The following is a 17,807-nucleotide window of genomic DNA, read 5'->3' on the forward strand; positions in this document are numbered from 1 at the left end:
TTAATACCGAATTCCAGAAACGTAGGCAGACGACCGAGGTATTGTGTGAACGCTCCATCTGATCGTTTCTGGTGATCAATGCTGGCCCTTTTGTCCTAAAGGCCCTAACAAGAGAGTTGATCAGTTCCTCTCTTTTCCTAGCAGAGACTGCTGGTCCAACCTACTTTGGTGAAAGTGCCGTTCTGCTACAATGAGCATTGGGGTGCAGCAAGCATACCTTCTGTGCTCTTATTGACCCCATAGAGATCCGTACATCCTCAGACAAAACCTCTTGCACTTACTGGATGCAGAATTGTCACTGCAGGAAGGCTGGTAACTAGTGATGCCCACCTAGAACCTTTTGGCAATGTGTAATGCTTTTCCCCAAGGACATGGGAGGAGTCGGCATGCGACAGGTACATGTGTGTATAATGCGTTCCTTTGTACCTCAAGACACACATTCTTTCATATGCCCCTTGGCTCTGCATGACTCAGCTTGAAGACCATAAGTCACACACTAACTGGTGTAACGGACTCAACAATATCAAAATGATGGATCAGATGATTGAAGTATAACAGGCAATTGTATTCATCTTTTCAACACGTTAATTTTAGTGTCAGGTAGTCTCGTAGATTGAGAGTATCATTGTTTAAGGTAGCCAGTCCTCTTTCAAGTGGGTGCTTTGCATTTCCCCATGGGAGCACTATGTCAAACCAGCAAACCGTTGTGGGTTGGGCAAGACTCTATTTTCATGTTAAACTGAAGACCCTGCTCGTCTTGGTGGCCCTTTTACCCTATGCAATACACTGCACACAAGACTAGTGCAAGTTTTGAATCTCTACTGCTGAGCATACTGCTTTGCTAGATTTAGATTGTATGTGTAGTGTTGTCTCTGTGAGCCTTTCGTGAAAGCGTGTGTGTATCATAGCAAAGGTTTATTTGGCCTATATTGGTTACAGGCTAGCGGTTTCTAGATGCGTCCGCTAAAGCTGTCGCTCTCCAGCTCTCTCTCGCTCTCTAGCTGTCTGCTCTTTCACACTCTAGCTCTGCTTCTCTCTCTTTCTCTGTGGATGGGAGTAGCGTAATAAAAGAAAAGTATATTCATTAAGTGAATCCTAACATTGTAAATTAACTCTTTAAACAGTTGTTATGTTTATTTCAAAGGTTAAGTGTGTGTGTGTGTGTGTGTGTGTGTGTGTGTGTGTGTGTGTGTGTGTGTGTGTGTGTGTGTGTGTGTGTGTGTGTGTGTGTGTGTGTGTGTGTGTGTGTGTGTGTGTGTGTTTTTTTATGTGTGTATATATATCAGTCATTATAAGAACATTGCACTTTTCTTACTGAACAAACCATATCAAAACCTATATTAACCATATATATTATTTTTGGTAGATGTTTATCATTTCAAGATACACAGTATGGTCCACACCTATTGTACTCTTCCAACCTATCCCTCTGGGAAAGGGGAAGGGAACAAATAGCAGCAGGGAAGGTAGAAAAATGCTTTGCATAAAATCAATTAGCATTTTGGGAAAATAAGAATGACCACAGACCTTTATATATGACAAATATGTCTGATTAAAGAGGATTGTATGCTTGAATCACTAGGTAGATGTGGGTCTCGGTGCACATTCCATTTTTTACCGCACTCAACCCGACATGTTTGTTACATTGAATCATAGATGACAGAGCTCAGAGTTGCCATGACAGGATCTTGCTGTATGCATGAAAGGACGGCTGGTCTTCACTTCTGAATGTACATCCTGAGTGCTTGCATGGGATGAAACTGAGAATTTTGAATGTAGAGGCCATCCCTGATTAGGTGGCCGCTAAATGCTTCAATGGTGCAGCGTGCCTGATTGTGTAGACCAGATGTACAGCCAGCTCGCAAGAGCTCTATAAGAATAGAGATATTTGTACTATAACTCTGTCATCGCTGATACTCACCCGGAAGAGCAGCTTCCTCAATGAAGACAAATTTGCTGCACCGGCAACTGACCCTGAACCTATAATCCAAAGACAAAGTATTGCTGGGCTCATTACACTCCATACAACATGCCACATGACCAAACGGAGCCACATTTGTGCTCCCTTCCCTTGACACAGGCACAGCTGGGCCACTCGCTTTCAGACCTCCAGCTCCAGCTCCCATTAAACAGCACTTGTCAGACACTGCCTGGTTTACCTTGTATCTGGGACCCCTACTCCTCTTCAAATGTTATGTTATGTTAGAGGTTTTCCTCTAGCGCACCCACCCAGGGGTATCCTGGTGCTTAAAGGGGAAAACCTTCAACTAATGGATCAATTATCAAAAAGTAGATCGCCGAGGGGATAGGAAGGTTTTCAGCAATTTCCTGAAATGATGGAAAACTTTGGTCAACCTGAGTGACAGAGGGAGGGAATTCCAGAGGCGGGGAATTCCTGCCACTGAAAAGGCCCGGCCGCCCAGTTGCCTTTCCTAAATCGAGGAACCACCAAGAGACCCAGTTGTGCCGAGCGAAGAGCCCTAGTAGGAGTTTAGGCAGAGGAAAAACCTCTCCTTGACTCTAGAATGCACAGTGCGTCAGTTGAAGAGTCTTAAACTTAATTCAGCACTCAACGGGCATCCAGTAGACCTGGGTCAAGCTAGGCGAAGCATGAGAAAATGTAGGCAGGTCCACCACTAGACGTGTGGCTGAATTCTGCAAGATCTTGAGCCTGCGGATTTGTTATTTGGGCTGTTAAGGAAAACATTACAGTAATCGAGGACACCTTCAAAGGGGTGCCATCAGTTGAAGTCTATGACCTACTACTGCCTAAGATAACCCTTTTCCTGCTTTGTACCACAGGGCCACAGTCTGCAGCAGTTTAGCCAATGAGACTGCAATCTTGACTACCATACTGCATGCAGATTTCTCTTGGTCACATTGAATAGCATACGCCCATAGGAAACCAAGCGCAAGATAGCACAACTGACTATTGCTGAATCTGTCTAAAATGTGACTGTCCTATTTTACAATAACCATAAGGCTTTACAGTTGTCTTGGTACCACTGTTTTTTCTTCATTTCATTACCCTAACCCCAAACCCTTGATCCTTTCTAGTGACCACTGCAGAACTTATCAATGCGAAAAAAATTGATTTAAAAAAGCTATACACCTTTAAGATACTGCATTTCTGCTAAAACATACATAAAGAGTATATTTTGCCACGTGTACTATGTGGACTTTCCCTTATTGTAAGTTACTGTATGCCCCTCTGCTTTCTTGGTACCCTGCTCCTCTCTTGCTTGTATATCCTTGCCTGCTCTGACACATTACTCGCTGGGAGAGCCAGCCCTATTTAGAGGAGCCCCCCAAACCTTGTGTGTCGCTTTAATAGAAATTGGAGGTACAGAGAGATGGGATGCCCAGTGAGTGTGGGAGGGGACAGCATTTCATTGCTGAGAACACCGGCCTTTATTGCTGGATTCAGGCTGTGGTCCAAGAAAGCTGTCTGGCTGCAACCCACGCGCTGTAAGTGGTCTGAGGTTCTACAGACAGATGTAATGTGCGTCTATTACCAGTTTAAATTGGTTGACAACAATGTCTGTGGCCTTTTTAATATGGCATTTAAATTCCCTTGATCAATAAATTGACATGTTTATCTTACAGCAAAGGCGAATTAACTGATCCAAACTTGAAAGCACAGATCTCGTTTTATCGAATTCCACACCCGATGAAGACGTTCCTGTCTTTTATTACAAAGCCACTGGTGAGACACTTTTTACTCTTCTCTGTTTTATTTTGAGGTATTTTATATAACCAGGTTTAAGCCCCAGAGAGCAAAGGCGCACGTTACAAGGAGCATGTTTTTGAGCAAGAAGCATCACAAACATGTTCCAACGTGTATAATCCTGTATGGTGTGTGGGGTCAAGTGTACCAAGTTTACAGAAACCAGGATGTGATGAGGGGAGAGTGAGGGGTGGGGTGGGGGGAGTGAGGACTAGCACTATGTTCAGAGAACACTGAGCCTCATATTGGCAATTTGACCTTGATTTATGCCCATCACCCTGCTTCCTTTCCGATTGCAAATCTGCAGTCACACAAGAAATCCCCTGCCCCACCATTGTCACTTCCCCCGGCCCATCAATGGAACTTCTCCTGAGCTACTCTTGACACTTCTCAAGCACAATTCCTTATGTACATCCTACGCCTTGGCCAGCAGATCTCCTTCCCCGTTAGTGAAACCTCTCCTACATCACTATTATCTTTTTTCCAACCCTACCCAGAACTTTGACCAAAAGGTTTGTATAAACATTTTTTTTAAACGTTGACAGAGTAATTGATCAAATTAATGTTTTATCAAAAGCTCTTTAATGAACATCTCCTCTCCCGTTGACGCACTTATAGTACTTCTCCTGCTGTTTCTCACCCTGTCCCCCGCTCTTTCTCTCCTCCTCCCTTTTGTGTTCTCTACCTTTTTGTTTTCTGGGTCTCTATACCACCCGTTGCAGCCTGCTTCTACAAAACAGCCTTTCTTAGGCCTCTTCTGAGTGGCCAACCAAAGTGCCCGTAAGCTTGATGCCTTACCTCCTCCATGCCGCCTCACCTCCCTCATCACATCATGCCCTCTGCATCTCTACGACACTCACTCCAGTCCGCCTGAACCCTCAACCCCTCTTCCTCGATTACCCCCCTTTATATCTCCCCTCCTCTGGACACCCTCCTCATGAACCACTTCCCTAAACTGGAATCCCAGACTTATCTTGTAGGCCTGCTGTGCGCCATGTGCCCTGTGTGACGAAATGCAGGATTCATTCACTTCTCCACAGGGGAGAGCCTTTTCCTGTGAGGCTGGGGAGGTAAGCCCACTACACAATACCCTCCCTAGGGGTAGAGACAAGCAGGATTTCACCAGGAGATACTCCGCCCTTGCACACAAGGATTCCGCAGAGGAACTCCTTGAGATACTCAATCCAAAACCATCAGTAAAGACCAAGACTCAGAAAGGTGTAGCCAATATCTGTTACTGTGATGTTAATCCAGTGATCTACTATGAAGAAGTATATTTTGATGATACCATGAAGAAGAAGAAGAATGCAAGAGTATTACAGATCACTCCAGTATCAATTACTATGAAAAAGAAGAGTGATCAATGCGTACAAAATAGTCAAACATCAAATACTGTGAAGAAGAAGAGAAAACAAATAATATAGAGTACTCATGACAAAGAGAAGAAGGACTGGAATCTTAGGCTGAGGAAGGTCCAGCTGCGTGTACAAAAAGAGAAGCTGGAGCTGAAGCAGGAGGAGAGACCCCGGGAGTTCCAAACCTGCTTTGCCTGGAGAGAAGCCTGGGAGATTCCAGCAGTTGTTGCTGAGGAAATGGAAGGACTGGTAGAAACTGTAAGGGACTGGAGGAGTCTAAAATGTCTGAAATGAAATGGCGATAAAATGGAGGTTCTTTTGGTCAAGCCACTAACTGCTGCCTCGATCTGGTCATCTGACTATTGGACGGTATCTTTGGGCCCTTTTCCTCAGCCTGTGCCCAAAGTTAAAAACATGGGGGTTCTGATAATGAACACCCTTCGAGTGGAGGCTCAGGTCTGTGCAGTTTGCCAACGCGGTCACTCTGAACTAAAAGTTTAACGGAAAGTTCTACCGTTTCTCCCAGGGACCATACATGCTCCTGTAGTTGCTTCATTAATTCAGAGCACCCTTGATTATTTTAACGCCCTGTACCTGGCCCAGCCGGCTTCCCTTCTGGACCGGCTTCAGGTGTTGCAGAACACGGATATACGGGCTGTTTTTGGTTTGACTTCTCGTGACCATGTTACGCTGAAAAGGCATAGCCTTCATTGGCTTCCAATAGCACAGGGAATTGAGTTCAAAGCTCTGTGTCTATTTCATCTGACCATTAACGGCTATGGTCCAGATTATCTACAAAGAACATTTTGCTGTCATGTTCCTGCACAACTTCTTTGCTCTTCTGGAGATCTTTGCCTATCTATTAAGGTTTTGCCGGGCTAGACTGGGAGGCCAAGCCTCTTTTACTGTGGCTGCACTCCTATGGAATAAGCTGCCCAAAAATCTTTGCAACATTTTTGATCATTTAATGTTTTGATGTCAACTGAAAACAGCCTTCTTTAGGTGGTTGCCTTGGTTACTCAACAGCGCCATGTTGCCTTTGGGTGTTAGTTGCGCTCTATAAATTAGCTTACAATAAGATAACACATCCCCTCTCACCCCCTCCACTTCTTGACAAATTTTATTTGGTCATACTGTTCTCTAGCCATTGCTTTCGCACGCATATTCCTAGCTCCTACTCCACTCCTACATTCACACGTTGCACAAGACCTTCTCAACCAAGGGGGACATGCCCTGATACTCACTTTCCTTCCTTTCATAACCTCGAATGGCACAACACCCGTTGTGACATGTGGTGCATACCGTAGAGCCTTAACTCTTTCCCACGTTTCCTCTTTCCAACCTTTACCACTCACTCCAGCAACTCATACACCTTCCACCAGACATCTGTTTACACAACTCCATTGGTTTGTGAATTATATCAAGCTGTCCTTTTGTGCTGTATTCAATGCTTTTCTAGAAAGAGTTTAATTCCTCGTGAACTAGTGGTCATTGTCCGTTAAGATGTTCCCCACAACGCCCTCCCTTGCAAATATGTCATTAATAAATATCTGAGTGGAAATGAAAGTGGTTAGGGGGAAACAGTGGTCTCCCCAACCACCTTGACTACCACCCATCTGGAAAATAAATCACCAGAACCAATACATATTTTTTCTGTTCGTGACCCACCACTTATCGACCCTAAAATGTCCATAGCAAGCTCAACTCACACACCACTGAGTAGGCTAGGAACCACCAGGGCTGCTCCCTCGCTCTCTAACCCTCCCTGATTCTCTACACTCAGAACACGCTTTTAGCCTCTCCTCCACATTGGTCATTCCAATATGCGCATTGTGCACTAGATCAATAAATCCATCTTTCGGACTGCTCGGCACAACCACTCTCTCGAACGATATAATAAATCATTCTGTAATAATAAATCACTGAATTCATTCCTCACATCCCAAAACCTCCTTTGCACTTCACCTCAACATGGCCTTCTTAGGCAACTTCCCCTTCACTTCTTGATGCAAACATTTTCAAATTCAGCTTCCCATTCACTTTTCCCAATACTACCATTGGGAATAGCATAAGCCTTCTCATTCCATCCAACTTCTGCACACTCCACTTCCACTTTCACCCTTGATAGATGATACATAAACACATTCCTTTTCCCAGATGGAACTTCCACCTCAAAATCATGACACTGTAGGCGTGTCACCCAACTTGCAAGTCTTCTAAATAATGTTTCCATACCTTTACTTTCGAACACAACCTTGAGCAGTGTGTGGTCAGTCGTAAAAATGAATTTCTGACACCATTCAAAACACCAAAACTTTGCTATCCCCTACACACACTCTAAAGCTTCCTTCTCTATGATGGAATATCTGCGTTCTGCCCCTGTCCAATGATCACCTCACCAACACTTTCTATCACTTGACATAACACTGCGCCTAATCCTGTGTCACCCGCATCCATGTCACTATTGATTATAGTCTCATCTCTCGTATCAAACTGACCTAGTGGCATTGCCAAATTAACTTCAGCTTTTATGGCATTGAATTCCTTTTCACGCCTTTAGTCCCACTGAAATTCTGTGTTCCTCCTCAACATTTCTCTCATTCATTCAAATTTTTTTGAAAAGTTCTTTATAGACATTTGATAGAATTCAGCTAAGCTTTCCATTGCAGTACCTTCACCTCTTATGGTGCTAACCAATTATTCCTTTGATTTGACACCACTTTTAGATATCACATGCCCTATTTATTCTACCTTTTCCTGTCTGAAAACATACTTAAATAGTCAGTACTCTCTCCTGCACGTTATCATGAACTGATACATCCTTCCAAACAGCATACGTTTAAATTGAAACACCCCTTCATGGGATTTGCAAACTGTGTACTTCATAGATATAGGATGTAATCCAATCTGATGATAGGCTGATGCTAAGTCAATTTTGGTGAACACACTCCCATCACCAATAAGACTCAAAAGCGTGCCCATGTTTGGTAACGGGTGTCGCTCAACCACCAAACACTCATTCACTTTGCGTAAATCCACACACAACCTCACATCCCCATTTGCCTTCTTAGCCACAACAGTGACAAGCACTCTACCACCCCAGCACGCTTTATTAGCCTGTGGTGACTTAACTTTTTCAGCTCTTGCCCCACTGACACCCTTTGCGCAACAGGCACAGACTGTAGTTTCACCGTCACAGGAATAGAGCTTTCCTTCATAATAATCTTAAGGATGAACCATCCCCTTCAACTTCCCAATTTTGCTAGAGAACACATTAGGGCAATTCAAGACTTCTGGTATCACTTCACCTCCTCCTGTAACATTCAACACCTATTCACATGTATTATGATCTAGCCTAATTCTGAGCTTGCACTGTTCATTCCAACTCAACAGTGCTGCTCCCTTCTTAGTTACGTAAAATCTACCTACTTCCTGTCTACCCTTGAACTCTAACTTGGTCATGAAGTAACCGAGTATATCAATCGTGTCAATTTTCTTCCCATTTAGGTTTATGTCTGGAGGTATCACATCGTTGTCCTTCCCTCCCAATTTCTTTTCTCATACCTCTTTTAAGAGTAAAGAGACTTTCGCACCTGAATCAGCCATCATATGAATAGGTATTGTGAAAACAGAAAAAGAATATCGAGGCTGAGTACCCCAAAAGGAAATACACCAGACACGGGTTTCAAAGGAACATACAAAGTACTTTATTCTATATTGAATCCAATTACAAAACAGAGCAAAATCAGATAGCTATCGGCCCTCAGTACAACACAACGAACTCCAACGTGGTTTAGTGTGTTCAGTGAGAGACGCTGTACATTAGAATGCATTCGCTTTTTATACATTTTGTGGGCACTATGTCCAGCCCCACTTCGGGTTAATGTTCTACTTTATACATCACCAATTCTATGGTTTGTGCCGAGTCTCAAATAACCGCATATAACTGGTTTGTCTTTAATACATGTAACAACAAGCGTATGCATTAACTGTGTATTCTAAAGTTTCCCATGCAGGCCTTCTTAAACATAAATACAATGTAGTAAGACAGATGTTCTTTGTTCAGAATGTAAATACTTTATCTCAATATATACTCGTGGATTAGTTTCATTTCACGAGTAATCCTTCTACACATAGGTCAGTGAAGGACAAGGTCTTAGTTCATGACCTCAACAAGTGGCCTGCAGGCAGATTGCACATTAGCTATGTACAGAGGTCAAGACGGCCATGTTGTATTTTGCAATGACATCGTCCACCATTTTAGCTCACAGAGTGACTTTTACACAACAAATCCTAAAATGGCGGTTTGATGTAAAATGGCGGCCTACATGGATTTAAAGTCAGGACCTTGCAACACAGATTTCTTTCGCAAGCGACTTTCGAGCAGCTTGGCGTAGGACAATATTAAATATATTTATTACAATAGGAGGCACGATATACTTTCTATTTCGACATTATGACATTAATCTGCACTTCTGCAATTGGGCTCTCAGCATCGCTTTCACAAACTTCCCCATCCACACCTATGCAGCATATGTCAACACCCACACTATTATCACTGTCCTCATAATCGGATTGACCTCCAGCAGACACAATATTGACCCCTTTCATATTCACTTTAAAGTTTTTGTAATGGTTTGCGAAGTGCCCCCATCTGTTGCATTTCCTGCACATTTCTTTCCTGCCTGGGCAATTTGGTGCCCAAGACCGATATACTTTACTCCCACATCTGTAACATATTTTCTCTAGGAATCCCCTATCACTTCCTCAGTGATTGTTCTCTTTACTATTGTCTTTCTTCACTTTTCGACACAGAAACTTTTTCTTCGCTCGAACACTTGTTTCAACCGCCATGGCCTCCTTCACACTCTCTTTTTCTAGTACCTTCACTTTGGCAAGCTTAGCCAAGCAATGTTTTTTTTTAAATTTATTTTGTATTTTATTTAAAGTGCATTTTGGTTAATTAAAACCTTATACACTACAAGAATATTATATCAGCAAAAAAAAAGACAATAACATATTAATCATAAAAACCATTTAGCAAACAATTTACAGTCAGTTATTAATTCCAATCTAAAAACACATATCAAAAATAGGAGAAAAGAGTGACACGTATTTAAAAGACAATTACAAATAGTTTGCTAACAAATTGCTCGCTTCCAAATATACAAGGCTGCCCCAATGAAAACCTTAATCTCTCCGTCATAAATAACTGACCAAAATTGGTCAGATTCAATCATTTGCAAATCCCCAACAAAATTTGCATACCCTTTAAAATAACATTCCTTTAATTTGGTGCACATAGTTAAGATATGGCTTACTGTCTGCACCTCTATTTTACAGTGCCTACACAATCTTTCTGCACGGGGGGTTTTAGTCCATGCCCCAATTATTTCATTACATGGGAGGGTATTCAAGCGTAGTTGCAAAATCTTCTCAAAGCCCTGTTTCCCGTATTTAGCAGATATTGTCTCGGAGTGGCAGGTTTGAGGCCTTGAAGAGCGTAGACAGCATATCGAGACTTAGTATAGAGATAGGATTGATTTTCACAGAAATCCCAAGTAAAAGCTTTATCCTTAAGACTTTTCATAATACACACGATGTTGTCTTTTCCCATAGGTTCTTGTAACGCTCACCTGATTCCCGTAGAGGCGCCGGTCTTGACTGGGCGTATACCGTATCTTCAAAGGTGATGTGTAACACACGGCTGGCTCTTTGGGCTGGACCTCTGTGCACTGTATGTTTGACTCGAAGGGTAAGATGTCAGCAGATAGAAAATATGGGATTAATGAACTGGGTTATTGAATGTCTCTCTCTTCTTCCCTTTCTCTTCTCCTGTAGAACCCCGAAGGTTAACGCTCTCACCTTAGGTAAGTGAACGCCGTGCTCTCCATCTGCCTCTGGGCAGGGTGCTGTAACCAGTTTCTTCACTGGATAAGGGGAACAGGCCTCTTGACTTCAGAGGACTGCTGTCCGTCGTTTACTGCACGAACGGTAAGTTTCGAGTAATTCTAATGTCTTTAAAGTCTTTAGTAATGATGTCTCTTGTTTTGCAGGGTTCCGGCGATGGTGGATGACGGGCTGAAGTGAGTTGAAGATGGAGCCCGTGTGATGAATAGAAGCGCTTGGAAGCACGTAAGTAAGCACTTGTTGCCTGCTTCACGATGCGCTCTAACTGTCTTTTTATTTTGCAGGTACAAGTTCGGAGCGGCTGCAGGGTGCCGGAATACCCACTGGGTTAGATGTGGAAAGGAGTAATGGCACGTGAGTATTAAAGTTCCCCAATGTCTTTAAACGCACCTTGTTTTGTCTTTCAGATGCGGGATGCAGCGCCGAAGGCCTCCGGAGCGTGCAAAGAGTTGGTAAGCTTTTGTCTTTCGGATGCCGGAATGCAGTGTGAAGACCTCCGGAGCGCACGAAGAGTAGGTAAGCCTTTGTCTTTCAGAATGCAGCGCGAGGCGTTGGTGACAGCCGATGGCCCAGGTAAGTGAAGAGCTGTCACTGAAGACCGTAATGCTAACCTGTTCTTTCTTGTCTTTATAGGTGTTGCTGAAGACTGGATTCAGGATGGTAAGCCTTTTTCCTTAGGCCCAGGATCAGATGCAGAAGACACGATGAGCGTTCTGCTGCAGAGGATGCAGAATAACACAAAGCAAGATTCATCCATCGGGTGTGGTTTAAATAGCCTCCTGTAGTGCTTAGGTGTCTCCTTCCAGAGCCACGCCTAGGTAAGAAAAGAGTTCCTGCTTTCCAGAAGAGTTCCAGTGTTCTGAACCTAGGGAGTGGCTCCTGCCCCACCCAACAGGAAAAGTAGTTCCAAACAGAAGAGGATCAGAGGCTCAACTGGCAGGCAAGTAAGCAGCATGGTCTGCTGCAGGTAAGTCCACCCAAGCATTATGAGCCCGGCGCTTCCAGCGCTGGGACTGGGCATTTTTATGAGCCTGGTGCCACTGGCGCCAGGACTGGGTCCAAAAGGTCCCAATTGGGACTGGTTGGCACTCGGAACCTGGGTTATGAATCTGCTTCCAAGGGAGTTGGGAAAACCCTGACCTTTTGGAAGCAGAGATCATGACAGTTCTTTATAGCCAAGGCTTCAAGAAAGGATATTACTGTATTTTGTAGACTTAGCATATAGGTATTCTTAAATCTGCCTTCACTTTTATTTTTCCTATTAGGTTAAGCAGATTACCTTCCTCCCCCTCCCCCGATATTATTCTAAAATAGAGTTTACAACATCCAATTTTCCACAGAGTCAGAAGGGAAATGAACCCCAATTCACATCTTATTGCTTGTATTGGTACAGCCTTAGGAAGTCCAAGGGCTGGTCTCCAAAGCTTCCCTTCGAGTTGGTATAGTTTACTCAAATATTTACTTTCCACTGTTTCCAGAGCATACATAATACAGGGAATGATACAACTCTTGTATATCTCAAGGAATCCTTCAATGGAATGGCCACCTTTACTAGCCATGTATTTCCTTATAGCATTCCATTTCTTTAGTACTTTTAAGTTAACTGCCTCTTGGAAAAAATTAATGCAGGGATTCCTCAGATTGGGCATCCCCAAATAAGGGTAGGCCTCAACAACCTCCAGTTTAATAGCATTAATATGCCATCTAGAGGTAAGTCTTTTCTTTTCTTGCTTTGTGGCTCCGAATACCATAACCTTAGTCTTATTTGTATTAATACTAAGGTTATTCGCCTCGAAGTAAGACAACAGGCCATTCAGCATTCTTTGCAATCCTACTGGAGTTTTATCCAAGAGGATAGTATCATCTGCATACATAAGGCCACATATAGGTTTCCCCGCCACAATAGGTGGGAAATTATTTAAGGTAGTAAACCTTTCCCATATATCTGAAACATACAGGTTATACAGTATACGAGATGTATGTAACGCTCACCTGATTCTCGCAGAGGCGCCGGTCTTGACTGGGCGACTACCGTATCTTCAAAGGTGATGTGTAGCACCCGGTTGGCTCTTTGGGCTGGACCTCTGTGCACTGTATGCCTGACGTGTAGAGTAAGATGTCTTAGGTAAGTGAATGCCGAGCTCTCCATCTGCCTCGGGGCAGGGTGCTGTAACCAGTTTCTTCACTGGATAGGTAGCGCAGGCCTCTTGACTTCAGAGGGCTGCTGTCCGTCGTTTACTGCACGAACGGTAAGTTTCGAGTCGTTCAAATGTCTTTAAAGTCTTTAGTAATGATGTCTCTTGTTTTGCAGGGTTCCGGCGATGGCGGATGACGGGCTGAAGTGAGTTGAAGATGGAGCCCGTGTGATGAATAGAAGCGCCTAGAAGCACGTAAGTAAGCGCTTGTTGCCTGCTTCACGATGTGCTCTAACTGTCTTTTTATTTTGCAGGTACGAGTTCGGAGCGGCTGCAGGGTGCCGGAATACCCACTGGATTAGATGTGGAAAGGAGTAATGGCACGTGAGTATTAAAGTTCCCCAATGTCTTTAAACGCACCTTGTTTTGTCTTTCAGATGCGGGATGCAGCGCCGAAGGCCTCCGGAGCGTGCGAAGAGTTGGTAAGCTTTTGTCTTTCAGATGCCGGAATGCAGTGTGAAGACCTCCGGAGCGCACGAAGAGTAGGTAAGCTTTTGCCTTTCAGATGCCGGAATGCTAACCTGTTCTTTCTTGTCTTTATAGGTGTTGCTGAAGACTGGATTCAGGATGGTAAGCCTTTGCCTTTCAGATGCCGGAATGCTAACCTGTTCTTTCTTGTCTTTATAGGTGTTGCTGAAGACTGGATTCAGGATGGTAAGCCTTTGCCTTTCAGATGCCGGAATGCTAACCTGTTCTTTCTTGTCTTTATAGGTGTTGCTGAAGACTGGATTCAGGATGGTAAGCCTTTTTCCTTAGGCCCAGGACCGGATGCAGAAGACACGATGAGCGTTCTGCTGCAGAGGTTGCAGAATAACGCAAAGCAAGATTCATCCACCGGGTGTGGTTTAAATAGCCTCCTGTAGTGCTTTAGGTGTCTCCTTCCTCAGCCACGCCTAAGTAAGAAAAGAGTTCCTGGTAAGAAAAGAGTTCCTGCCTTCCAGAAGAGTTCCAGTGTTCTGAATCTAGGGAGTGGCTCCAGCCCCACCCAACAGGAAAAGTAGTTCCAAACAGAAGAGGATCAGAGGCTCAACTGGCAGGCAAGTAAGCAGCATGGTCTGCTGAAGGTAAGTCCACCCAAGCATTATGAGCCCGGCGCTTCCAGCGCTGGGACTGGGCATATTTATGAGCCTGGTGCCACTGGCGCCAGGACTGGGTCCAAAAGGTCCCAATTGGGACTGGTTGGCACTCAGAACCTGGGTTATGGATCTGCTTCCAAGGGAGTTGGGAAAACCCTGACCTTTTGGAAGCAGAGATCATGACAGTACCCCCCCTCAAGGCCCCTCCCAAACCGGGCTTCTCCGGGGGTTTTGGCTTGTCAGGAAATGTTCAGTGAAATCTTTTGATTAGGCGAGGAGCGTGGACATATTCAGCAGGTTCCCAGGATCTCTCTTGGGGGCCGTAGCCTTTCCAGTCAATTAGGTAGAATAGTTTAGATTTGGAGATCTTGGAGTCCAGAATGCTGTTGACTTCAAACTCGAGTTCTCCATCCACTAGGATAGGTTTTGGAGATTTGGTTAGTCGGGTTTGAGGTTGCACGGGTTTTAATAGAGAGACGTGGAAGACCGGATGTATCTTCATGTGCGGGGGCAAGTCCAACTTGACCGCTACTGGGTTTACTATGGTAGTGATGGAATAGGGACCAAGGTATCTTGGGTTGAATGTGCGTGGCCCTTTTAGAGATAGATATTTGGTGGATAACCAGACTTGATCCCCTACTTGATAGTGAGGGGCTTCCTTCCGATGTTGATCTGCTCCTTTCTTGTATTGTTCTTTAGCCCTTTGAAGGTGAGAAACAGCTTCCTTAAAGGCTTGGGTGATTGTAGAATGCAGGTAGTCTACTGCTGGTGTTTCAAGATCTTGGAGGGGATCCAACTCCGAGGTTCGAGGGTGACTGCCGTACAAAAGAAAAAACGGGGTTTTCCCAGTTCCCGAATGGACAGAGTTATTGTAGGCATACTCGGCTATCCAAAGGATATCTTTCCAAGTTTTTTCAGTTTGTTGCAGCATGCAGCGTAAATACTGTTCCAGAGTTTGATTGGTCCTCTCGGTTTGTCCGTCGGTCTGAGGGTGGTGACTGGTCGATAGTCTCACATCAATTTGAGCCGACCGACAGCAACTTCGCCAAAAATGAGAAATAAATTGACTACCTCGATCCGAAATTAGAACCGAAGGAAAACCGTGCAGTCGGACGATGTTTTCGAGAAATTCTCGGGCCAGAGTTGCTGCTGTTGGCAAGCCTTTGAGCGGAATGAAATGCGCCATCTTGGAGAATAAGTCCACGATTACTAGAATCGTATTGTATCCGGAGCATGGAGGTAGATCGGTGATGAAGTCCATAGAAAGCGTATGCCAAGGGCGAGGTGGGATGTCAATAGGGCGTAAGAGGCCTGCTGGTCTTTCCTTTTGACTCTTGTTTTGGGCGCATACTCCACAGCACATTATAAAGTCTCTGATATCTTTTTTCCAAGACGGCCACCAGAAGTAGCGCTTGATCTTTTCTGAGGTCTTGGCTATACCGGGATGACCTTCCATTAAAGAGTCGTGATAACAAGAGATTACATTTTTCTGTAAATCTGTGCTGGGTAGGTATAATCGTTCTTGGAAATACAATAAGTTGTCCTTTACTGCAAAGTCCTTTCCCTGCAGATGCCAATTCTGTATGTCTGCTGGAGTTACAAGTTGCCTGGCTTTATCCTTAACTTCCTCTATGGATTCTGTGGCGATTACACCCAGAATTCTTTGTTCGGGAATGATTGGTACAGGTTTAGGGTTGACCAAGTGTTCTTCCACTCCCATCCGAGAAAGGGCATCGGCTTTACCGTTCTTTGTACCAGGTCGATAGGTAATTATGAAGTCGAACTCGGCAAAGAATAATGCCCAACGGAGTTGTCTAGAGGATTGGGCTTTTGCGGTCTTCAAATATTGCAGGTTTCGGTGATCCGTAATCACAGTAACGGTGTGTCGGGCCCCCAGCAGATAATGCCGCCAAGCCTTAAAGGCAGACTTGATAGCCAGAAGTTCCTTGTCAGTAATCGTGTAATTGATTTCAGGAGGCGAGAATTTGCGGGACCAAAATGCCACGGGATGCAACTGATTGGTTACCGGGTCCTTTTGTGATAGAACTGCCCCCATGGCAAGGCTTGAAGCATCAGTTTCCACGATGTAGGGGAGTTCGGGGCGAGGGTGTTTTAAGATTGGTGCAGAGATAAATTTAGTCTTCAAATCCTGGAAAGCTTGTTCCGCCTCGGTAGACCATTCAAAACGTTTGTTTTTCTTTAACAAGGCAGTGATGGGCTGGACTATTCGAGAGAATTCGGGGATAAACCTGCGGTAAAAGTTAGCGAAGCCTAACATGCTTTGCACACCTTTTACGGAGGATGGTGATGGCCATTTGAGAACTGCATCGACCTTCTTTGAATCCATACGCACTCCGCCAGGTGATAATATGAATCCCAAGAATTCAACTTCAGTCACGTTGAAAACACATTTTTCCAACTTAGCGAAAAGTTTGTGTTGACGCAATCTTTCGAGGACCATTTTCACGTGTTTCCGATGTTCAGATTCCGATGAAGAATAAACGAGGATGTCGTCAATGTAAACAACAACACATACATCTATGAGCTCTCTGAGGACATCGTTCATAAAATATTGAAAGGCGGCCGGGGCATTGCAAAGTCCGAAGGGCATGACCTGATATTCAAATAGCCCATACTTGGTGCGGAAGGCCGTCTTCCATTCATCGCCCTCTTTTACTCGTACCAAGTGGTAAGCTCCTCTAAGATCCAGCTTTGTATATATGCATGCTTTTCTGTCTTGGTCCAGGAGTTCAGGGATCAAAGGTAACGGATATCTATTCTTAACGGTGATCTGGTTCAGGGAGCGATAATCGATACAAGTTCTAAGGTCTCCTTCCTTTTTTGGAACGAAGAACAAAGCTGAAGAAGCAGGGGACTTGGAAGGACGAATAAACCCATTTGCCAGGTATTGATCCAGGTATTGTCGAAGGTGAAGGTTCTCAGGCTCGGTGAGGGCATAAATTCTACTACAAGGAGGAGTAGATCCAGGTATCAGGTCTATCTGGCAGTCATAAGACCTATGAGGAGGTAGAGAGTTAGCCTGATCCTTCCGGAAAACATCTTGGTATTCTAGGTATTCGGGAGGTAACTGGGGAGTCTCTGAAGAAATTGCGGCCAGTGCAACACCAGGTGGAGGGTGACAAGTAGAGACACATTCTGGAAACTGGACCGTTCTTGCTCGCCAATCGATCAGAGGATTGTGTTTCTCTAACCAAGGTATTCCTAGAATAATCTGAAACTGAGGGGCCTTGATCACATCGAACACGATCTTCTCATGGTGTCCATCTTGACTTACTAGCGTCACCTCTTGAGTGGTATGCGTTACTGGGCCGGAGGCTATCTCCGTACCATCCACCGTAGTAATGACGTCCTTTACAGCCTTGGGACAAAGAGTTAGATTCATCCTCAAAACCATTTCATGATCCACATAATTGCCGATGGCACCGCTGTCGACGTAAGCTTCAATTGCATGTAATCGATCCGGATTATCAGGGCTAATGAGGACCATAGGTATCACGAAATGCGAGGTCACGGAACTGGTTTT

The 17,807-nt window shown here is 44.4% G+C and overlaps 1 protein-coding gene across 2 annotated transcripts in view; it reads left to right on the plus strand.

The window, feature by feature from the left end:
- LOC138548445 (vitamin D3 hydroxylase-associated protein-like) overlaps positions 1-17,807 on the plus strand; it is a 726,529-nt gene that overhangs the window by 488,865 nt on the left and 219,857 nt on the right. For both annotated transcript variants that reach the window (XM_069642277.1, XM_069642276.1), the window contains exon 10: positions 3,607-3,706. In XM_069642277.1, the coding sequence (XP_069498378.1) occupies positions 3,607-3,706 (100 nt within the window). The remainder of the gene's footprint in view (positions 1-3,606; positions 3,707-17,807) is intronic.

This window comes from Ambystoma mexicanum, chromosome 1q, assembly GCF_040938575.1.
Source record: "Ambystoma mexicanum isolate Mex_15411 chromosome 1q, UKY_AmexF1_1, whole genome shotgun sequence".
In the NCBI taxonomy this organism is placed as follows: domain Eukaryota; kingdom Metazoa; phylum Chordata; class Amphibia; order Caudata; family Ambystomatidae; genus Ambystoma; species Ambystoma mexicanum.